The sequence below is a fragment of the Chiloscyllium plagiosum genome, unplaced genomic scaffold (assembly GCF_037043375.1).
Source record: "Chiloscyllium plagiosum isolate Xiang-an unplaced genomic scaffold, Cpla_swu_hap1 HiC_scaffold_9, whole genome shotgun sequence".
NCBI lineage: Eukaryota > Metazoa > Chordata > Chondrichthyes > Orectolobiformes > Hemiscylliidae > Chiloscyllium > Chiloscyllium plagiosum.
Window position 1 is genome coordinate 96,805,994 of NW_028270147.1, and position 24,145 is coordinate 96,830,138.

Below are 24,145 nucleotides of genomic sequence, written 5' to 3' on the forward strand. Positions count from 1 at the left end.
GATCCACGACAATGCACGATCTGAGTGACAAATCGCTTTAGCGAAACCCTTCGACATTGTGATTAGGGAAATGAAAGTGCATTTGAATGACGAGGTGGGTGAGGTTAGGCGTGAAGTGCAGAGTGATTGTTTTGCTTTTCCTTCCAAACAGGAAGGAAGCTAGACCTCAACCGAGAATGGCAGGACAAGGAGAGGAACAAGTGGTCGATGGGACCGAACTTGGTGATAAGCTTCGAGGTGTCTGTGAGTCTAACAATCCAGATCTCTCTCGGGCAGAAAAGTTAATTGAAGAGGGTGCCTTGGAAAATCTCAGTGTTGACGAGATTGGCTCCATTTTATGTCGAGTTGCGATGAAAGGTCACGTCGACATCATGAAGAAGCTGCTTGTGAGTAACAGAGTGGACGTGAACTACCGGGAGCCGCAGTACCAATGGTCGCCGCTCCTAAACGCTGTGCAGGCGGAACAAGAAGACATGGTTGACCTGCTGTTGGAACACGGGGCCGAGCCCGGGCTTCGGAAGAAGAATGGCGCCTCGCCTTTCATCGTCGCTGCGATAACGGGCAACGTGAACCTGCTGAGGAAGTTTCTCGCCTTGGGCGCGGGCATCGACGAGGCAGACGACAACGGTTTTACCGCCTTCATGGAGGCGGCGCAGTACGGCCATGAGGAGGCGCTCCGCCTCCTCTTCCGGGAGCACGCTAACGTGAACAAGGGCAGGCAAGTGTCCGGCGCCCGGGCGAATATCGGTAAAGGCGGCAAGACAGCCCTGATTGATGCCGTGATGGAAGGCCGGAAGGACATTGTCGAGATCTTGTTGGATGAAATGAACGCCGATGTTAATGCGTTCGACAACATCCGCAAAACGCCACTGATCCACGCCTTGGAGGGAAGCAACGAGGAGATTGCGGAGGCTCTGCTGAAACGGGGAGCAGATGTTAATGCCATGGACCGAAATCAAAACACGCCTCTGAGTGTCGCCTTGACCAAGTGTACGCTTCGAAGCCCCCTGTTGGAACAACTGGTGAAGTGCACCCAGAATCTCAATGTTCGGGACGCCGATTGGAAAACGCCGCTGATCCTTGCAGTCGAGAAGAAGATGCCCAGGGTGGTTAAACTTCTGCTGGAGGATGACAGCACGGAAATCAATGCACAAGACCGTTCAGGCCAGACGGCCCTGCTGGCAGCTGTGGAAAATAAGGATACCTCGTTGACAGAGATGCTGTGTAAGAGGGGGGCTGATGTATCCCTTGCGAACAACCGCGGGGATACGGCGTTAATGATAGCCATAAGGAAGTATGACAATAGAACAAAAAACATGCTGATTAAGCATGGGGCAGAGAAGGTGGCATCCAATGAAGGAAGACCTCCTTCAAGATGGAAGGAGCACAGCGTACGCTGGAAAGAGAGCCTGCGGAAACTGCAGGTGGAGCCCCGTGACCCCGTTGGGAAGCTGAAACTATCCAGAATCCCGGATTATAAAATTACAGAAGAAGGCAGCGCGACGGAGGTCTGCCTCGGGTTCTTCAACAATGAGATCGAAGTGGCGGTGAAATGTCACAGGAAAGGTGTCGAAGCAGCCAAAAGAGAATTGGATTGCCTCCGTGATCCCAAAATCAGTGGCAGCAGTCGCTTCGCAAGCCTCCGGTATTGTGAAAGTGATGATTTTTGTGATTACCTGTGCCTGGATCTCTGCGAGTATAACCTTGAGGAATGTGTGAGCAAGTGGCCGGACAAAACGCGAAGCGACGCCCCTAAAATAATGAAGCAGTTGGTTCAGGCTCTTCAGATTTTGCACAAGGTTAAATTTGCTCACCGGGATTTGCATCCGACAAATGTCCTCAGAGGTAACATCTCTTAAACATTTTCATATATTTCGGAGAGTGGTATATTCTGGGGTGTCTTTGTGCTGCTCAAATGTTCGATTCTTTGTGTTCTGATCTGGGTGTGGAGGATAGAAATGGAGCCAATCTTTTCAAGACTTTCATAAGCATAAATTTACCGAGATACACGTTATAAGCACACGCTACCTCACCCAAAACTTACAGGGTCAAATATTGCAGATTGCTATCTTAAGCGAAGACAGGATATGAAGAGACTCAGCAGGCCTAACAGCTTTTTTCAATTTCAAAAATATGTTTTATTAATAAAAATATCTTTATATACATATATAGTCACTAAAGCAGTTTGTTTCTCTGCAGTAGCATATGAAGAAACAAAAGAAACATTGATGTTTGACTCTATCCAGCAAGGCATTTGTTACTTGTACAAGATTACATTTATATACGTTTGAGACACTGGGAGGGTCTGATAATGAATGGACCCCATTTAAGTTCAGCAGAGAGACCTTAGTTGGTGGTCTTCCCCGACTGTGCCTTGATGGCAGCTGCCCCAAGCTTTAGTCCATCCCTCAGCACGTAGTTCTGGACCTTGGAATGTGCCAGTCTGCAACATTCGGTCAGGGTCAACTCCTTGCTCTGGAAGACCCATACGTTTTGAGCAGACCAAAGAGCATCTTTCACTGAGTTGATGGTCCTCCAGGTGCAGTCAGTGTCTGTCTCGGTGTGCGTCCCAAGGAACAGACCGTAGGGCACAGATACGTGTCACGGAGCTGCTCGGGACGAACCTCGACACAAACCACTACATCTTTCTTCAGACTTCCTTTGTAAATGCACGTTCCAGTGTGTGAGGCACTGGCCTAGTGGCATTATGTCCAGACTGTTAATCCAGAGACTCAGATAATGTTCTGGGGACCTGGGTTTGAATCCCGCCACGGCAGAGGTTGCAATTTGAACTCAGTAAAATCTGGAATTAAGGGTCTAATGATGACCATGAGTCCATTGTCGATTGTTGGAAAAATCCATCTGGTTCACTAATGTCCTTGAGGGAAGGAATCTGCCATCCTTACCCAGTCTGGCCAATATGTGACTCCAGACTGACTGCAATGTGGTTAACTCTTAACTGCCCTCTGGGCAATTAGGGATGGGCAATAAATGTCAGATTGGCCAGCGATGCCCTCATCCCATGAATGAATAGACAAAAAGTTTCTTTGCCAATGCAGCCACTTTGAAGGCAGCATGTGAGGGCGCAGACGGACCAAGCAATCAAGAAGGATCTCACAGGTAGTGCCCTTCTTCCCATCTGCAAAGTGATGTCTTGGTGCTTGTTGGAAGGTTCTCGTGATGAGGCATTGCAATACTCAGGGCCCAACAACAGTTTCAATCTGTGTCTATTTGTAGAGGCGGACGCCTCTATCTTATTAACCAGAATTAATATAATGAGGAAAATGCTGGAACTATTCAGCAGCGAGAATTAGCAGCATCTGTGGAAAGTGAAACAGAGTTAACATTTTAATTCGAATACCTTTTGTCAGAATTAGGAGAGATTAACAATGAGCAGCTTTTAAATAACTCCAGAAAGAGGAGATGTGCAAGAATAAAGGAGGTGTCATCGAGTCATACAGCATTGAAACAAACCCTTCAGTCCAACCAGTCCATGATGAACATGATTCCAAACTAAACTAGTCCCGTATCCCTCCAAACCTTTCCTGTTCATGGACTTATCCCAATGTCTTTTACACATTGTAAGTGTGCCCACATCCACCACTTCATCAGTAAGTTATTCCACACACATGAACCATCCTCTGTGTAAACAATTTGCCCCTCGTGTCTTTTTGAAGTCTCTCTCCTCTCACCTTAAACATGTGCCCCCTCATTTTGAAGTCCCCCACCCTAGGGAATAGACACACTTACCATTAAGTCTACCTATACCCCTCGTGATTTTAAAAACTTTTATAAGATCATCTCTCAACCTCCTACCCTCCAGTGGGAAAAAAACTCCCAGCCTATCCATCCTTTCTTTGTAAGACTGAATGATCTAAATGCTAAGGCTATGAGGCGAAAGGAAGTGATTGACAGGATTTTACTTGCGTTTACTTTATGTATTTCTGACAAGTACTTGACTGAGGAAAACAAATGTACAGCTTATATTTCTTTTAGTGCCTTTCAAAGCCTCACAGAATTGTTACAGTGCGCACGGATGCCATTCCGCACATCCTCTCTGGACCGACTGTCTGAGCAATTGACTGAGTGTCATTCTCCTGTCTTCTCCCTGTCACCCTGCACATTGTTCCTTTTCAAATAACAGTCTCATTCCCTTCGGAATGTTTCAATTGAAGCTGCCTTCACCACACTCTCAGGCAGTGCATTCCACACCTTAACCACTCACTGGCTGAAAATGTTTTTCTCTCTCCTTGTGTGTGGGGATCAGCATTAGCTCAATTAGTGGCACGTTCATCTCAGTATCACAAGGTTGTGGGTTCAATCCCACTCTGGGACTCACGAGCCAACATTAAAGTTGTCACTTGTGCAGAACTGAACAAGGCTATGCCTTGGAGGTGCTGGCTTTCAGATGAGACCTGAAGCTCAGACCCGACTTGCTGTCAAAGTTGAATGTAGAAGGTCCCATTGCATTCTCGGGAGAAGCTCAGAGGAGTTAACCGTGTGTTTATCCCTTAGGCATTTCCTTGCAGGACTCACAGGAGTGATGACACTTCAGAAGGATGTCCTGACTGTGAACCGTGCTGGGAGCACACATACATGCAGTTCCTTCACCTCCTTTAGAATTGTTCTCTTTCTTTCATGTTGGACTGAAGTTTTGCCAGGAAGCTTGTGTGGAGTTTGCGCATTCTCCCTGTGTCTGCGTGAGTTCCTCTGTGTGCTTCAGTTTCCTCTCATATCCAAATATGTGCAGGTTAGGTAATTGGCCATGCTAAGTTGTCTATAGTATCCACGGATGGGTAAATTAGGTATGGATTATTCATGGGAAATGCAGTGTTCCACAGATAGAGTAAGATCTGCGTGGGATGGTCTTCAGAGAATTGGTGTGGACTTTTTGGCCTATTTCTACACTGTAGGGATTTTTGCAAGGTTTGTGAAGGTTTGTAGCTCAGGTTAAGATTTAGGGTGTAGATTTGCTCGCTGAGCTGTAGGTTTGATGTCCAGACGTTTCATTACCTGGCTTGGTAACATCATCAGTGGTGACCTCTAAGTGAAGCAAAACTGTTGTCTCCTGCTTTCTATTTATATCTTTCTCCTATATGGGGTTCCTGGGGTTTGTGGTGATGTCATTTCCTGTTTGTTTTCTGAGGGGTTGATAGATGGCATCAAGATCTATGTGTTTGTTTATGGCGTTGTGGTTGGAGTGCCAGGCCTCTAGGAATTCTCTGGCATTTCTTTGCTTAGCCTGTCCCAGGATAGATGTCCCAGGATAAACACATGTCCAGGACGTCTGGACATCAAACCTACAGCTCAGCGAGCAAAGCTACACCCTAAACTGTAAGGATTCTGTTCTTTAAAGTGTAAACTTTACCATATTTCACGGAGGGTTTCCCTCCATGAGCCCTAGCAAGGTCTCTTGTGGTATCCTCTTAAACTCACTTCTTTATGTATACAACATATTCTCGCAGCGCACAAATCATTAAGTACTCCCGCTCGATAGTGGGAGGGGGGAGGGTATTGCGATGTGGGAGTGAGGATGGGAGGGGGGTGATGTAGGGGTGGGAGTAGGAGAGTGAGGTAGAATATTGGAGGGAGTGGGTGGGAGTGGTAGATTAAGGGGTGTGGGAGTGGGGATTAGTGGATTCAGGGATTGAGGGGGTGAGGGAGTGGGGGACTGGAGTGATGGGGGGAGGTGATAGAAGTGGGGGATTGAGGTTGTGGGAATAGGAAACAAGGGGTGTGTGGGAGTGGATGTGCAAGATTGTGGGTGGGTGGGGTGGAGATGTGGGAGGAGGGGTAGTATGAGATGGATGGTTAGACGAGCAAGTGGTGAGCTGAAGTCACCAGAGTACTGCTTGTTCTAGCACACCGAGAATCACTCCTGTCCATGTTCCATGGGGCAGATGGAGAATGGGAAACTGTATATCAGGAGGCTAAGTGAGAAAGTGAATGTGCATTAAATAGGCCTCTTGCCACTCACTAATGAGTGTCTCACCATTCAACACTTGGTCGGGAAATGGGACCTTTTGCTGGTTTCCAAAAAGCTTTCCTGCCATTGTCCATGTCGCTCGGAGCAGGGAAAATCCCGACATTGGCTCTCCACATTAGTTGTATTAATGGAATCACTTCACAACTCACGCTATTAAATTTAATCTGCCCGTTGTCTGCTCATGTGACCAACTTGACTAAGACCTATTTGAAGTTCTACACTAGCCTCTTCACTGTTCACAACACTTCCACATTTTAGCGTCCTGTGAAAGATGGCATTTGTGTCTGAAAGACCAAGCTCCAAGTGACTTATGTATAGCTCAACAGTTCACCACCTCTTACAATAGCACAACACACAGCTCAGGTACAGATCATTGCGCCCAACTGGGTCACGTTAGAGGCTAGAGTTCAGACTTCAAACAACCTGCTCCCACCCTACTTCATCTCAACATCAGCAACACCATCTATCCCTTACTCCCTCATGGGTTTACTCAGCTTCTTAAACCCTGAAAACTGTCAACATGAAACCACCACTCAGTGTAAGGCCACTGGAACTCTGACCTGTGTGGAATGGATGAATTTGAAACACCAAGAATTCCAAATTATGTTTGAAAGTGAATGGATTTATGGAAGGATATGTTTAAAACTGATTTGGAGCCTTTTTGCTGTGTGTGAGATATGAGCAATAAAATGGTTTGATTTTCTCCAGATGTTGAAGAAAATTTTCGCCTGGCAGATTTCGATAAGAGTGTGCATTTTGATAAGAACCCAACTATGCCGATTTGCCCTGGAACCTGGGAAGCCTCAGAAATCCTGCAGAAACTGGAACATTTGCCAAAGGCAACGTTTACCGAGGATGAGCTGTTCAAAGCAGATGTGCAGGTCCACATGTGGTGACTTGTTTTCTCTCTTGAGGGATGAGATTTAAGTGTCTGGACGAATCAAAGGGAGACTGGGTAAATCAGGCATTGGTAATGGATTTGGCCAGATAATGCTAAGTTCAGTTTTCAAAGCTGTTGAGACAGAGGGAAGAAGCTGAACTTTTTTTAAAATTCAATTGTTGCACATGGGCATCACTGCGTTTATTACTCACTCCTCATCACCCCTTGAAAAGGCGGTGTTCAGCTGCCTTCCTGAACCGCTGTAATCCATGTTGTTTCTGGTTCCTGAATTGGTGGCCCATCCATTTCCATTCCTTTTCTCCTTTCTAGCGATTGCCACAATGGAATCTCTTGCTCCACCATTTTTGAGAGGGATTGCCACATTGTTGTGGCTCTGGAATCACAAATAGGCCAGACTGGGTAAGGATGGCAGCTCTCCTTCCCGAAAGGATATTAGCGAACCAGATGGGTTTTTCCTGACAATGGGAAACAGACTCATGGTCATCAATAGACTCTTAATTCCAGATTTTTATTGAATTCAAATTCCGTGGTGGGATTCGAACCCAGGACATAAGATATAGGAGCAGAATTAGGCCATTTTGGCTCAGTGCGTCTGCTCCACAGTTTGATCATGGCTGATATGTTTTTCTCAATCCCATTTTCCTGTATCCTTCCTGTAACCCATGATCCCCTTACCAATCAAGAACGTGTCTTAAATACAGTCAGTGACTTGGCCTCCACAGCCCTCTGTAGCAATGAGTTTCAAAAAGGTTCCTCCTCATCTTTCTAAACTCTTGAATATAGACCAGAGTCTCCAAATGCTCCTCCAAGCATTACTTGGGTCTGTTACTCGATTAGTAACACCACTAAGCCTCTGCAGCCCCACATCTCAGTGAAATTTGTAGCAGGTGGCTCAGTGGTTAGCACTGCTGCCTCACAGCGCCAGGCACCCAGGTTCGATTCCAGCCTCGGGTGACTGTCTGTGTGGAGTTTGCATATTCTCCCCATGTCTGTGAGGGTTTCCTCCCATAGTTTTCCGGCAGCTAACTTTTTGGAACAGAGTCATGTGGCCTGGGAGGGTAAAGCAAAATTCTGCAGATGATGAAAATTTGAAATGAAAACAAAAAAATGCTGGAGAAACTCAGCAGGTCTGGCAGCATCTGTGGAGGGGGAAAGAGAATTAATGTCTCGAGTCTTGTAGGACTCTTCTTCAGAACTGAGTTTCTGAAGGATGTAACTTTCAAAGAAGAGTGAAAACTCTGTATTTCTTTCTCCAGAAATGCTACCAGACCCGCTGAGTTTCTCTCGCAAATTTTGTTTTTATATCGATCTCGGAGGATAGCTGGCTCCATCACTGAATTTGTAGATCCTAACAGCAGTGGTCATGGATTGTACTCCGCAATCAGCCTCAGCGTCCTGCCATGAAGGAACAGGGTAGGGTCACTTTCAGGGAGCAGTACATGAGGGCATGTGTGGAATCACAGTGCAGGATTCGGCTCACAATTACAGCAGTCCTCCCTGATTACATCACCAGATATAGGGCAGGAAAGGCAACCTCCTGGGCATTGGGCCCAGGAGGCTCCATTTACAAGGAATGACACTGAACTCGAGAGAATATTGGATGCTCACCAAAAATTTCGAACCAAAAATTTGAGAGAATTTTGATTTGATTTATTGTCACATGTACCTGAGTGCATTGAAAAGCTTTGTTTAGAAATCAATCAAAATAGATTAATTTCTAAAATGTTACCTGCGTGGTATGTTTGTGAAGCCAGGGCCCGACAGTGTATTTTTTCCATTAAAGTTGTTCTGTTTATGAGACAGGCACTAGGACGCCTCTTACACTTTGTCATATCTGGTGGGAAGGACGTCTACAGGAGTAAGGAGGATGAACTTGAGAATAACCCCTCTTTCGATGACAGTCTTTGTGACCTGAAGAATGCTGAAGCCAGAGATTTTGTGGAGTGCCTGTTAGCACCAGCAGAGCAGAGAGCGACACTCACTGAGATTGAGCACCATCCACTACTGTGGAAAGATCTGGAGTAAGTCTTTGGAGAATGTTAAGAAAGACTGGTGTTTATAGACATCCTTATGTGTGGAGAAGTACAGGAGATTGACTTATTGAGGTTTATAAAATCAAGTGGGAACTTTCAAGACTGGGGAGCTTATTTTTAAGGAGAGAGGAGAAAAATTTAAAAGGGTCATGAGGTGCAACCTCTTTACATAGAGAGTGGGTCGTGTGTGGAATGAACTTCCAGAGGAAGTGGTGTATGCAGGTACAGTTAAAACAGATTAAGGACACGGATAAGAAATATATGGAGGGGTATGGGCCGAGCACAGGCAGGTGGGAGTAGTTTAGTTTGGCATGGTCTGGTCTGACTGAGGGGTCTGTTTCTGTGCTCTATGACTCTGAGTGAAGGATTTGTCTCTTCAAGCAGTCCTGGTGTAATCCTTGACGTGATCCTTTCCCGATACATAGTTTTTGCCAGCTTCCTCTTTATTGGTTTTACTATGGTCAGGGTTGCTTTGACGTTTCTCACTTTGTACCTTCTAAACCCCTAAGACATCATCTGACACAGTTTTCCCTTACCCAGAATCCTCACTTTCTTGAAACATTGAAACTAGGAGCAGGATGAGGCCATTCAGCCCTTTGAGTCTGCTCCATTCTTCAATAGGACCATGGCTGACCATTTTCTTATTATTTGTAGGAAGAGGCCGTCACTGGCTGATTAGCATTTATTGCCAGTCTCTAGTTGATACTTGAGAAGGTGGGGGTGAACTACTTTCTTGAACCGCTGGAGCCATGTGCTGTGGGTTGATTCACAATGCACTTAGGGAATGATCATCAAACTCTGTTCCTGCTTTCTCCCCATTCCCTTTGATCCCTTTAGCCTTAAGAACTATATTGAACTGCTTCTTGAAAATGTTCAATGTTTTGGCTTCAACCGCTTTCTGTCACAGAGAATTCCACAGGCTGACCGCTCTCTGGGCAAAGATAGTTCTCCTCATCTCTGCCCTAAAGAAAAGGAAAAAGGCTTCCATTTATCTAGAAATTTTCAATATACCAAGTGCACTTTTCCCAAGTGTTGTCACTGTTGTAAGAAACCCAGCAGTCAGTTTGTACACAGCAAGATCCCACAAACGGCAGTGGACAATGACCGGATAATCTGGTATTTGTGATGTTGATTGAGGGAAGAATAATGGCCAGGGCACCATGGATTATTCACCTTGCCCTTTGCAGTATTACCACAGGATCTTTCACGTGCACATTAGCAGGTAGCTAGGGTTTCAACACGTTTTGAGAAGACTTGCAACTCAGATTGAGGTTCTGGATGTAGGTTTGCTCGCTGAGCTGGGAGGTTCATTCCAAGACGTTTCGTCACTCTACTAGGTAACATCTTCAGTGGGCCTCAGGCGAAGCAGTGTACATGATTCCTGCTTTCTATTTATATGTTTGGGTTTCTTTGGGTTGGTGATGTCATTTCTTGTGGCGGTGTCATTTCCTGTTCATTTTCTCAGGTCGGTGGCAGATGAGGTCTAACTTGATGTGTTTGTTGCTAGAGTTCCGGTTAGAATGCCATAATTCTAGGACAAGCCATCTTAGGACAAGCCAAACAGAGACACGCATAAGAATTCTCAAAAGCGTGGCATTCCAACTGGAACTCTATCAACAAACGCATCGAGTTAGACCCCATCTGCCACCCCCTGAGAAAAAGAACAGGAAATGATATCACACAGGAAATGACATCACACAGGAAATGACATCACCAACCCAAAGAAACCCAAACATATAAATAGAAAGTAGGAATTATGTACACTGCTTCGCCTGAGGCCAACTGAAGATGTTACCTAGTAGGGTGACGAAACATCTGGAAATGAACCTCCCAGCTCAGCGAGCAAATCTCCATCCAGTCAGGGCTTCACTTTAACATAGAGTCATAGAGATGTACAGCATGGAAACAGACCCTTTGTCCAACTCATCCATTCTGACCAAATATCATAAATTAATCTAGTCCCATTTGCCAGCATTTGGCCCATATCCCTCTAAACCCTTCCTATTGGTGTATCCATCCAGAAGCCTTTTAAATGTTGTAATTGTACCAGCTACCTCCATCACTTGCTTTGGCAGCTCATGCTTGAAACAGTTGCCCTATAGGTCCCTTTTAAATCTTGCCCCTCTCGCCTTAAACCTATGCCCTCTAGTTTTGGACTCACCCACGTGGAAAAAAGATAAAATCTCACAATTTTATAAAGCTCTGAGGTCACCCCTCGACTTCTGACGCTCCAGGGAAAATAGCCCCAGCCTATTCAGCCTCTCCTTGTAGTTCAAGTCCTCCAACCCTGGCAACATCCTTGTAAAGCTTTTCTTCACCTGTTCAAGTATAACAATACCCTTCTACAGCAGAGAAGCCAGAATTGAATGCAGTATTCTAAAAGTGATCTAACCAATATCTTGTACAACTATAAAATGACATCCCAATTCCTATACTGGATGTATTGACCAATAAAGGCAGGTGTACCAAACACCTTCTTCACTATCCTGTCTACCTGTGAATTCACCTTCAAGGAACTATGAACCTGCTCCCCAAGGTGTCTTTGTTTGGCAACACACCCCAGGACCTTATCATTAACTCCTACCCTGATTTGTCTTTCCAAAACGCAACACCTCACATTTATCGGAATTAAACTCCATCTGCTGCTCATCTGGATTAAGTACAGCTGGTTTCAGACAGCATTGCACAACAGGCTTGATTGTAATCAACAACTTCAGATAGAACGTGACAATGTTTGTATCGGATGAGGCTGATGTTTGTGCTCCCTTCGAGCCTAGTTTAATCTTTCCTTGTCTGAATCTAGCATCATTACACTGTGTTCCCTTTTCCCTCAATCACTTCTCCAGTTTCCTACTAAAACACATCAAATGCTTCAGCTACTCCCTGTTTCTTCAATATAGACAGTCTATCGATCAATTCAGGCAGATTAACAGTGCCTTAAGTACTCTTATTATTGATCCTTTCAGAGTCACAGGTAGTCAGGGTCATGAAGAAGGCATTTCGTCGACTTGCCTTTATTGGTCAGTACATTGACAACAGGAGTTGGGATGTAACGTTACGATTGTACAGGACGTTGGTTAGGCCACTTTTGGAATACTGCGTTCAATTCTTGTTTTCCTCCTATTGGAAAAATGTTGTGAACCTTAAAATGGTTCAGAAATGATTTACAAGGATGTTGCCACATTTGGAGGGTTTAAGCAATAGGGAGAGGCTGAATAGGCTGAAGCTGTTTTCCCTGGAGTGTCGGTGGCTGAGGCTAAAAAGGGGTTATAAACCTCTCTCAACCCTTTGTAGAGGTTTATAAAATCTTGAAAGGCATGGATAGGGTGAATAGTCAAGGTCTTTTCTCCAGCATGGGGGAGTCCTAAAATAGAGGGCACAGGTTAAAGGTGAGAGTGGAAAGATTTAAAAAGGACCTAAGGGGCAACTTTTTCACATGCATGAAATGAGCTGTCAGAGGAAATGGCGGAGGCTGGTACAGTCACAACACTTAAAAGTCGTCTGGATGGGTATATGAATAGGAAGGGTTCAGAGGGATATGGGCCATCTGCTGGCAAATGGGACTAGATTAATTTAGGATATCTGGTCGGCATGGACGAGTTGGACCGAAGAGTCTGTTTCCGTGCTGTACATCTCTATGACTGTATGCCGGGTCTGTGGTAGACCTTCATTTCAGGATTTTAAAGAGCTGGTGTTCTATGTGATTTAAGCCATTTAATGTGAAAATATCTGATGTATTTCTATTGAGACTAAACTTGGCAAGTGAGTCAAAAATGAGCAATGGACGATGATTAAACAGCAACAGAGCTGGCTATCCGTTACCTGACATAATGATTCAACCAAGGAAACATCCACACAGATAAACACAGGGCACACGGATTTACACAAATCTGCACAGAACTCAAGAATACACACAGAACACATACACACATATCCACATAAATAGACAGAAATATACACAGAACCACAAATACACACAAAACATAAATATGTACACAAAATACAGCCCACACCTGGAGTATTGTGTGCAGTTGTGGTCTCCTTTTCAGAGGGAAGATGCTCTTGCTCTCAAGGGAGTGCAGTGAAGGGTTACCAAACTGATTCCGGAGATGGTGGGGACTGACGTATGAGGAGAGATTGACTGGGTTAGGATTGCTTTCGCTGGAGTTCAGACAAACGAGGGTGGATCTCAGAGAGACCTATAAAATTCTAACAGAGCTAGACAATGTAGATACAGGGAGGATGCTCCCGATGGTGGGTGTGTCCAGAACTAGGGTTCATAGTCAGAGGATTCAGGGTAGTCCATTTAGTACAGAGGTGAGGAGACATTTCTTCACCAAAGAGTGATGTGCCTGTGGAATACATTACCACAGGAAGTAGTTGATGCCAAAACATTGAATGTATTCAAGAGGTGGTTGGGTTTAGCACTTGGGGCGAATGGGATCAAAGGTTAAGGAGAAAGCAGGATTAGCTATTGGGTTGGATGATCAGCCATGATCGTGACGAATGATGGAGCAGGTTCAAAGGGCCGACTGGCCTCCTTCTAATCCTATCTTCTATGTTGCTATGTATGTTTCTATAAAACCCAGATACACAGAACACACAAATACATTTCGAGAATGGAGATTTAAGCTTAGAAAATACCCCACCATGCTTTACAGAGCCAGAGTCAAAAACTCGGCTATCAATCCCTTACACATTTTATTGTGTCCAGTTGATACCTTCCTCTCCTCTCTGTCTGTACCATTACCGGGGATTAGTTTTTATTAAACTGTACTTTCCTTACCCATGAAGGTATTTTGGGAACGAAAATGAATCTGATCAATCAGTTTCCTATTGTATGAACATTCTGCATGTGACACAGGACGTTACAGTGGCTGCAGTTCTGTGTGACCGAGGTTGCTTTGCATTAATCACCTTTCCATTTCCCCTCCAGCAAGGCCCAGTTGATCCAAAATCTCGCCAACGAGAAGGATGTGGTCAAACGGAATCATGACAGTCAGATTGTCCAGATCCTGAATAAGACCGGAGAGGATCAGGAAAGATCATTTCACAAGTGGACAGAGAAGGTACACCTTCCGACCTGCAATAATACCATTTCTCTGAGCTTTCTGATGCTGGCTTCTGGTTTACATCTATTGTGGGTTCAATGCCACATGCTTTAGGTTCTATCAGTTCTAAAATCCCTCTGTGAAACAGATGCTAGATCATTCACTGCAGGTGAGCAGACTGATGTTAGGCATTGAAGTGTAGAATCCCTCCAGTGTAGAAAGAGGCCATTCAGCCCAGGGAGTAGGTATCATCCTTCTAAAAGGCAATTCACCCAACTCCACACCCCCTGCCAATCCCAGATTTCCCATGGCTAATCCACCTAACCTACAACTGTCCCCCTACCCAGCTGTGCTTTGAAGGTAACCCATTGCTCAGCTGGTGGTTTTCTTGCCAGTCTTCAGATCCAGTCTATTCAATCCAGCTCTGCTCTTGTTTTGTTGATATCAGTTCTCTCTCAGTTAATTATTCTTACTCTGGGCTGTGCTTTTGTTCTTTTTTTAAAAAAAATCATTTTCCTAAATATTACAATACAATGATCACTGTTCTACAAATGCTTCCCATGACACTTGATCTACTTGGCCTAACTCATTACCAAGATCCAGGCCGAGCACAAACTCTTGTCCTGCATGCCTTCAATACAAGCTTGGAATGAAAATAGAACATTGAACAGTACAGCATGGTACAGGCCCTTTGGCTCGCGATGTTGTGCTGGCCTTTTATCCTACTATAAGATCAGACTTGCCCCTGTCTGTCCTTCATTGCTACTATCCCAGTCTATATTCAGATAATTTAAGTTTCCCCCACTATGACGACACTATCATGTTTACACTTCTCTGTAAGTTCCTTGTAAGTTTGTTCCTATCCATCCTTCCCACTGATTGGTGACCTGTAGTCTGCTCTGAACAATCTGATTGCACCATTTTTGTTCCTTATCTCAAGCCAAGCCGTGACCCCTCTGAGACACTCTCTCCCTCCAGCTCTGCACTGACTTCCTTCACCAATCCTACCACTTCTCTCAATTTTCCCACTTTCCTATCTTTACTGAACACCTTGTATCCAGGAATACCCAGTCCCACCCGGTCTCTGTCAGAGCCATAACATCAGATTTCCACTTCGTAATCTGTGTCTGTAACTCCCAAATCTTATTGACCCATTTCAGTCTGTTTCCCATCAATTACGGTCTCTAACTGGCAAAGGCAGCTAAAGGCTTTGTCATTTAAATACTCTCAGTGACTGTGGAGACCTGGTGAGGTTGGAGAAAAATCAGAAAGATCAGTCGCACCATTTGCATTATGTACAGGGTCCGGGACGCAACAAGCAGTACCTGGGATGCCAGGGGGCCCGTTGTGCTCGGGTCTGGGACTGAGGAGCCTGTAATCTCTGGTCGCTGTCCCTGATTTGTGGGTCCTCTCTGATGGAGACCATTGTGAAATCCCTTGTCAAGATCGCCACCTCGTGGACTGGAGAAGCAAGAACATGCAGTGCCCGTGGGAATAACCTGAATGTGATCAGAGGACAAGGTCAAAAATCATGTGACACCAGGTTCTAGTGCAACAGGTTTATTAGAAAACACCAGCTTTCAGAGCCTCGCCCTTTCTTCAGGTGATCAGAGGAGTAAGCAAGGTGAATTTAATCAATAGAGAAAACAAACTCTGCTGTTCATTTCCTTCTAGGTTGACTTCATTCTCCTCAGTGACATGAACAAGAGACAAGGCAAGAATAAAGAATATAAGGACACCACCAGTGACCTCCTGAAATTCATAAGAAACCTCATCCAGCACTTTGATGAAAAGAAAGAGTATGTTATCAATACAATACTTGGTGACAATATTTTCCTGCTTTTTTTCAGTTTTTAGCATCGATTCAAAGCGGAAAGAGTCTTTCTTTCTCCTTCCCGTCTTGAAACTCTTACTGAGATGATCAAACCCAGCAACAGTTCATGTGATGGGTTGAGGGGATTGTCTAATGATAGGGAGAGGGGACTGGGTCAGGAATGGGATTCATTCCCAGATTGGAAATGTGTTGCTGGAGAAGCGCAGCAGGTCAGGCAGCATCCAGGGAACAGGAGAATCGACGTTTCGGGCATAAGCCCTTCTTCAGGGCTTATGTCCGAAACGTCGATTCTCCTGTTCCCTGGATGCTGCCTGACCTGCTGCGCTTCTCCAGCAACACATTTTCAGCTCTGATCTCCAGCATCTGCAGACCTCACTTCCTTCATTCCCAGATTCTCTAGGAAGCCAGGAGGAGATTGCAGATCTCATCCCTGGAATTTAGAAGGTTGGAGGAGATTTCACTGAAACATTTCAAATTATCCAGGGCCCTGACAGGGGAGATTTTGGAAGGATGTGCCTTGAAATGGGGATTCCAGAGCAGAGTCCCAGTCTGGGAATAAGCAGTTAGACATTTAGATCAGAGATGAGGAATGGGTGGCACAGTGGCTAGCACCACTGCCTTACAGCGCCAGAGACCTGGGTTCAATTCCACCCTCAGGCGTCTTTGTGGAGTTTGCATATTCTCCCTGTGTCTGTGTGGGTTTCCTCTGGGTGCTCCTGTTTCCACTCTCAGTCCAAAGATGTGCAGGTTAGGTGGATTGGCTATGAGGAGTGTAGGGTTACAGGGATAGGAGAGGGGGGTGGTTCTGCGTGAGATGCTGCTTGGACTTGATGGGCTGAATGGCCTTCTTCCACACAGTAGGGATTCAATGATTCTACGTTGCTGTGGGTCTGGAGTGATATGTTGGTTAGTATGGGCAAGGACAACAATCTAAAGTACGTTAGTGGGCCCGATGGGGTTCTCCTCCAACAATGGTCATCATTAGACTCTGAGTTCCAGAGTTTTCTTTTCAATTTAAATTCCACTCTGTGCCTTGCCAGGATTTGAACCCAGGTCCCCCAGAACATTACTGGGCTCTCTGGATTAAGAATCTCATGATGTTACCATGAGGCTATTGCCTCCCCACATGTGGATGATCTCTATCTTGAAGTTATTCAAATGCCTAAGTATCGACAACTCTCTGGGGATGAGTATCCCAAAGATTCAAAACCCTCTGAGTGAAGAAATTCATAGAATCCCTACAATGTGGAAACAGGCCATTCAGCCCGTACCGCCTCTCCAAAGAGCATCCCACCCAAACTCACTCCCCTATAACCTTGCATTTCCCATGGCCATTCCACCTTACCCGCACGTTTGTGGACTGTGGGAGGAAACCAGATCACCGGGAGGGAACCCAGGCAGGCACAGGGAGAACGTGCAAACTCCACACAGTCAGTTGCCCAAGGGTGGAATTAAATCTTGGTCCCAGTGCTGTGAGACAACAGTGCTGGCCATTGTGCCACCCCACTTGATTCTGGACAGTAAATGCTGGCATACCAGGAGATGCCCAATCCTGTAAATGAATTAAGAAAAGATCAGTCAAGATTTGGATAGGACTGTGGTGGGTTACTCCCCACTTGCCTGGAGGGTGCAGCTCCAAAAACAGACAAGAAGCTTGATATCATCCAGTACAAAGCAGCCTGCTTGATTGGCACCACATCGACAAACATTCACTCCCTCCACCACTGATGCTCAGTAACAGCTGTGTGCACCATCTACAAGATGCACTGCAGAAATCCACCAAATCTCCTGAGACAGCACCTTCCAAACCCACGACCATTTCCATCTCGAAGGACAAGGGCAGCAGATACACAAAACACCACTAACTACAAGTTCCCCTCCAATCCATATAGCAGCTGGGTCAAAATCCTGGACTTACCTCCTTTAGGGCATTGTGGGTTTATCTCCAGCAAATGAACTGCAGCTCACCACCACTTTGCAAAGGGCAGCATTGTGGCTCAGTGGTTCGTGCTGCTACCTCACAGCACCAGGGACTTGGGTTCAATTCCACCCTGGGAACACTGTCTGTGTGGAGTTTGCACATTTTCCCCATGTCTGTGTGGGTTTCCTCCACACAGTCCATAGATGTGCAGATTAGGTGGATCAGCCAAACTAAATTGTGTGTCGTGTCGAGGGATGTGCAGACTGGGTGGGAAATGCAATATTACAGGGAGGGGGTCAGTCCAGATGGGATGCTTTTCGGTGGGTTGGTGTGAACTTGTTGGGCTGAATGGTCTGCTTCCGCACTGTCTAATGATTCTATAATTCTCAAGGGCAACTGGGAGTGTGTAATAAATGCTGGCCCAGACAGCAAAACCCATGTGCTCGGAGTGAGTTTTAAACAAAAAGACCATCTGCACTGCTTACTATTCCATCAGTCTTTGTGTCAATGTGGAACTATGATTCTCATTAATACATACAGTAAGTAGTTAAGGCCTCACCACAGAATCCTTGTGGAACACCACTCATCACTTTCTTTCTCTGTTGTCTGTCACTAAACCAGCCTCCGAACCAAGTCAAACATTCATCTTCAATCCCATGGGTTTTAACTTTGGTCAGCAGACTGTTTTGTGGAAAATTATCAAGTACTTCTGAAAGTTGATAAGAATATAAGTGCTATCAACTATTTTGGTTAATGAATTTGGTTTGTTAGTCAGAACCTACCCATCACAAATCTGTGTGGGCTACTTCCAATTCTCTACATGTTCATTCTCTCGGCTGTTAATTATAGATTCCAATGAAACCCCCAAAAGAGATGTTAGATTGACCAGTATATCATTTGCTTGGTTCCCTCTCTCATCTTTTTTGAACCCGTGATGTTACAGAAAGACATTTTCCAAATTAAAGGAATGGTTGCTGCTTTGGAACCTGATGGGAAAAGCTTCTGAAACTTCTTCCCCCTCCCCCTTCCTTTAAACCCCTGAGGTCCTGAAGATCTGTCAGCCTTTAGAGCTGCTTGCTTTCCAATGCTGTTTTCTGGCATGTATCAAGTTTTGTGAATTCCAGCCTTCCATTCATTACTAACCTCCTTGACTGTGAAGACTGACACAACTAATTATTGTACATATCGGCCATTCCCTTAGTCTCATTCATAGAATTCCCAGTTTGTTTTTAAAGGGCTCACATTGCACTGGAGCCCCCTTGATTTTCTAATTTTCGTGTAAAACATTTGTGTTATTCTTGTGACCCCTTGCAGGTCTCTTTCTCAATCACTTTTTTGTAACTCTTGCTTCCTTTTTGTCTTCCTTTGCAGTTCTTCATATCTTCCTTCAGTTGCCTGAATTCTCACTGATATTCCCACATTCGAGTGTTCTCACCTTTTTTCTGTTTTCTCTCTCTTATTTTGTCAGCGATGATGTGTGAACAAGTGGAGACCTGTTCCATACTGAGCGGAATTCATCTTTAAGCATCTCCCCATCTCATTGAGAGTCTGATCTGACAATTTTGGCTGACATCAATCTCTGTTGCATTCTGTTTTCTGGGAGGTGGGTGTCACTAGCATAGATCAGTATTTGTTACCCAAGACTAATTGCCCTTGAACTGCTGGCCTTGCTGTGGCCTCTCAGAAGGCACCTAAGAGTTAACCTGGTTGCTGTGGGGCTGGAGTCACATGAAGTCTAGATTGGGTAAGGCTGAGGCTGGACAGCAATCAGGGATCATTATCATGGTCACCATTAATGAGGCTTGCTTTGTGATTTGAATTTAAATGCCAGCACTTGTCACTGGGGGAGATAGTACAGTTGGATATATTGTGGCAGGACCCCTGTTTTGTATCTCACCTGAAAGACAACAGCTCCCTCAGTTTTGCAGTGTCAGCCTTGACTGTGTGCTCAACATAGGAATTAGGAGAGGGAGGAGGCAATTCAGCCCTTCGAGCCCGCTCTGCCATTTAACATGACCATGGCTGATCTTATCCTGGTCTCAACTCCACTCTCCTGACTGCTCTCCATCGCTCTTTATCTCACTTTCCATCAGAAACACATCTTTCTTGAACCTGTTGATTGATTCTGCCTCCACTGCACTCTGGGACATTGACTTTCACAGATTCACAACCCTCTGGGAGATGTAGTTTCTCCTCAGCTCAGTTTTGAACCGACCTCCTCTCACTCTATATCGATTACCTCTTGTTCCAGACTGTCCTGCAAGGGGGAGCATCTATTCAACATCCACCTTCTCAATCCCCTTTCCCATTTTCTATCCCTCAATCAGATCCCTCCTCATTCTTTTGAACTCCAGTGAGGACAAGCCCAAGCTATTTAACTGCTCCATAGTAGGACAGCCCTTTCATCCCTGGAATCAGTCTGGGGAACATCCTCTGAACAGCCTCCAGTGCCACCACATCCTTCCTCAAATAAGCAGACCAAAATTGGACACAGTACTGCAGGTGTCTCTCACCAATGCCTTCCACACGTTCAGGTTTATAATGTAAGATCAATGCTTATTAAGGTGGGCCAATAGATGAGGAGTGGTAGACAGAGGTTAATTTAGATAAATGCAAGGTGTTGCATTTGGTAAGATAAATCAGGGCAGGGTCCTGGGGAGTATTGCTGAGCAACGAAATCTTGGAGTGCAGGTTCATAGTTCCTTGAAAGCGAAGCCATGGGTAAACAGGGGAGTGAAGTTGGGGATTGATACACTTGCCTTTATTGGACTGTGCATTGAGTATAGGAGTTGGGATGTCATGAACTGGCTGTCCCTCAAAGTGGCCATTGTTGAGGACACCTTGAGAATATAGGGCTCAGTTCTGGTCTTCCTGCTTTAAGAACAATGTTGTTAAACTTGAAAGGGGACAAAAAAGATTTGTAAGGATGTTGCTGGAGTTGGAGGGTTTGACCTATAGGGAGAGGCTGAATAGACTGGGGCTATTTTCCCTGGAGCATTGGAGGCTGAGGGGCATAGATATGGTGAATAGCCAACAACTTTCCCAGGGTATGTGAGTCCAAAACTAGAGGGCACAGGTTTAACATGAGAGAGGAAGAATTCGTAAGGGATCTAAGGAGTAACTTTTTCACACAGATGGTGGCATGTGTATGGAATGAGCTGCCAGAGGAAGTGGTGGAGGCTGGTACAATTACAGCATTTAAAAGACATCTGTATGGGTATATGAATAGGAAGGGATTAGAGGCATAGAGGCCAAATCCTGGCAAATGGGATGAGATTAATTTAGGATATCTGTTTGGCATGGATGAGTTGAACTGAAGGGTCTGTTCTGTGCCGAATAACTCTCTGACTAACTCTCTGGTTTAAATAGACAAAGCTTCTGAGACAGAGGTGACAGTGCTCCCACTGACCAGGTTCCAGTTTGTACAGGGCTCCGCTCTCAGCTGGATGGTTGGGAATTGGAGCTGATTTTAAGCTGTATATTGGAGAGGAGTAAACAACCTTTCTGATCAAAGCCTCCAGAAATGTGAAGGTGACATTTATAAGCAATTCAGAGCAATGATCTACTCAGTTATTTTGACTCCTGGGCCTGCTGAGTACTAAAACTCAGCATTTAGTGATTGCTGAGAAATATCTTCATTGACTTGGACATTAATTGTACTTTTCAGGTTCCACAGTTTAATGAAGAGTCCAGAAGATTATAGTTTTGGGTTATTTCCCGATCTCATTGTTGCTGTCTACAAGGCTGTGAAGGACACAGAGTGGAAGAAGTACTTTCCAAAAGAATAGAGGCTGCTCCTGTCTTCAAAGGGTTGCCATCTCTTGAGTGGATATGAGACAGAACCACATGCTTCAGGGCAAGAATGGAAAGAAGGAACTTGCATTTGTATCACGAATCCCGATAGTGTGGAAGTAGGCCATTCAGCCCATCAAATCCACACCGCCCTTCCACCCAGCCCCCTATTCTATCCCTGTATTTTTCAATGGCTAATCCACCTAGCCTGCACATCCCTGGACACTGTGGGCAATTTAGCATGGCCAATTTATTGAGTCTGCAGATCTTTGGACTGTGGGAGGAAACCAGAGCACCCAGGAGAAGCCCACACACAGTGAGAATGTGCAGACTCCACACAGACCTGCCTGAGGCGGGTCCCTGGTGCTGTGAGGCAGCAGTGCCAACCACTGAGCCATCATGCCACCCCAAAAGTATAGCACTTTTTTGTCACCTGAGGATGTTCCAAAGCATTTTACTGCCAGAGATGTAGGCTTGGAACATGAACAAGGTTACATTTTTGCCACACAACTGCCAGGCAATGACTGTCTCCATCAAGGGAGAACGTAACTATCCCCCCTTGATGTTCATTGCCTTGAAGAAAATCCACCCCTATGTATGTACAGTATTGCAGTTAGTCATCTGTGAGCCTGCAAACTGCATAGACCGAGATCAATTCACAGAATCCCTACAATGTGGAAACAGGCCACATGGCCCAACAAGGCCACACTGACCCTCCGAAGAGCAACCCACTCACCCACCCCATCACTCTACATATTCCCTGACTACTGCACCTAACCCACACATCCCTGAACATGGGCAATTTAGTTTGGCCAATTCACCTAATCTGCACATCTTTGGACTTGAGAAGAAACTGGAGCACCCAGAGGAAACCCGCACAGACACGGGGAGAATGTGCAAACTCCAAACAGACAGTTTTCCAAGGCTGGAATCGAACCTGGGTCCCTGGCGCTGTGAGGCAGCAGTGCTAACCACTGAGCCTCTGTGCCACCCATTATTGCTTGCTGCAATGTCTGCTTCACGACTTGTAATGTGTTTTATTGCTTCAAATAAACTAACTTACAAAGTTAATGGACTTATTATGGGACCATTATCTTTAACTTGTCCTGGTGAAAGGCTGGAGAAAACACTGTACAGATGAGGCCTATTGCACAAGCAGCTTAATCTGCAGGTAGAAAATATGAACGACAGTCTCTGATCGTGCAAAGGTGTATGAGGCAACATATGGGCAGGGAACAAAAGTAGGCCACTCAGTCCATTGAAACTGCTCCCCATTCAATAAGATCGTGGTGGATCTGATTTAAACCTCAACTCTACATTCTCTGATAATGTTTCATTCCTTCAGTCATCAAAAATCTATGTTCATGGCTGAGCATCGAACACAATACTGTAATCCCTCCCTACCCCATATCCCTTGATTCTTTAGCCACAAGGGCTATATCTACCTCCTGTTTGAAAACGTAATGTTTTGGCCTCAACCACTTTCTGACAGAATTCCACAGGCTCACCACTCTCTGGGTGAAAACATTTTTCCTCATCTCTGTCCTATAGAGTTTATCCCTTAACCTTAAACTATGAGCCCTGGTTCTGGACTTCCCCACAATCAGGAACATCCTCCATCTAATTTGTCTTGTCCTGTTCCAATTTTATAGCTTCCTCCAAGATTCCCTTCCTTCATTCTTCTAAACTCCAGTGAACACAATCCTCACCAACTCAACCTCTCCTTATACGTCAGTCCTGCCATCACAGAAATCAAATGGCATTCAGTAATTAATATTAATCAGCCCATTGTGGAACGCAGACTTTGAAGGTCAGGGTTGTAAGACAATCATTGCTGCTTCTAAAATTCAGGCTTCTGTTGAAGTAATCTCAATGGAATCATTAGATGCAATCTTACAACAGCAGAAAGTTAGGAGGAGTAGATGGAAGGTGCAGACAGCGGTGTAGACAATGGGTGTGAACATGGGGTGTAAACGGAGGGTGCAGACGGTGTGTACAGACAGTGGTGTAGACAGAAGGTGCAGATACTGGGTGCAGACAGTGTTGTAGATGGTACTATAGACATGAGCAAGACCTTGCGTGGTGACCAGACGGGTGCTGAAGGTCATGCTGCTGCTGGCAAAGCTCACATTTCATGTGAAACTGCACTCCCTCCCTACACACTCCCCTCTTGTCCCCGCATGCCTCTGGAGATGCCAGCCAGCACCTTGTGCTCTCACTTAGTTTCCATTGACCTTGCCTCCATTAGCCTTGACCCTTCTTCAAAGCACCTATTTGGGCCTTCACTGAAGCTTGAGCGATTTCCTCTGACCGTGATCATGTATTTGCCACCTTCGACAGCTGAACCTAGTCACCATTAACCTGAACTGTCCTCTCAGCATGGAGCATAGATTGATACAGCACTGAAAAGGCCCTTTAGCCCATTGAGTCTGCAGCAACATAACTACCACTGAAGGCACTCTAATCCTAATTTCCTGCCGTTGTCCCAAATCCATGAATGTTATGATATTCAAAGTTTATAAGGTTTCCACCCTCCACCACCTTCCCTGATAGAGGGTTGCGAGTTTATAGTTTGTATCATGTCAGGCTGGTGGAACTTAACAAAAGCTCAATTCTTTGGGCTTTTT

At 45.3% G+C, this 24,145-nt stretch overlaps 1 protein-coding gene across 5 annotated transcripts in view; it reads left to right on the forward strand.

Moving 5' to 3' along the window:
* Window positions 1-22,597, forward strand: part of LOC122554620 (2-5A-dependent ribonuclease-like) — a 50,211-nt gene extending 27,614 nt beyond the window's left edge. For all 5 annotated transcript variants that reach the window (XM_087990931.1, XM_043699936.2, XM_043699937.2 and 2 more), the window contains exons 2-7: window positions 152-1,845; window positions 6,695-6,867; window positions 8,691-8,908; window positions 13,857-13,989; window positions 15,646-15,770; window positions 21,394-22,597. In XM_087990931.1, the coding sequence (XP_087847057.1) occupies window positions 177-1,845; window positions 6,695-6,867; window positions 8,691-8,908; window positions 13,857-13,989; window positions 15,646-15,770; window positions 21,394-21,514 (2,439 nt within the window). In that variant the 5' untranslated portion in view covers window positions 152-176 and the 3' untranslated portion in view covers window positions 21,515-22,597. The remainder of the gene's footprint in view (window positions 1-151; window positions 1,846-6,694; window positions 6,868-8,690; window positions 8,909-13,856; window positions 13,990-15,645; window positions 15,771-21,393) is intronic.
* Window positions 22,598-24,145: the final 1,548 nt, after the last annotated feature.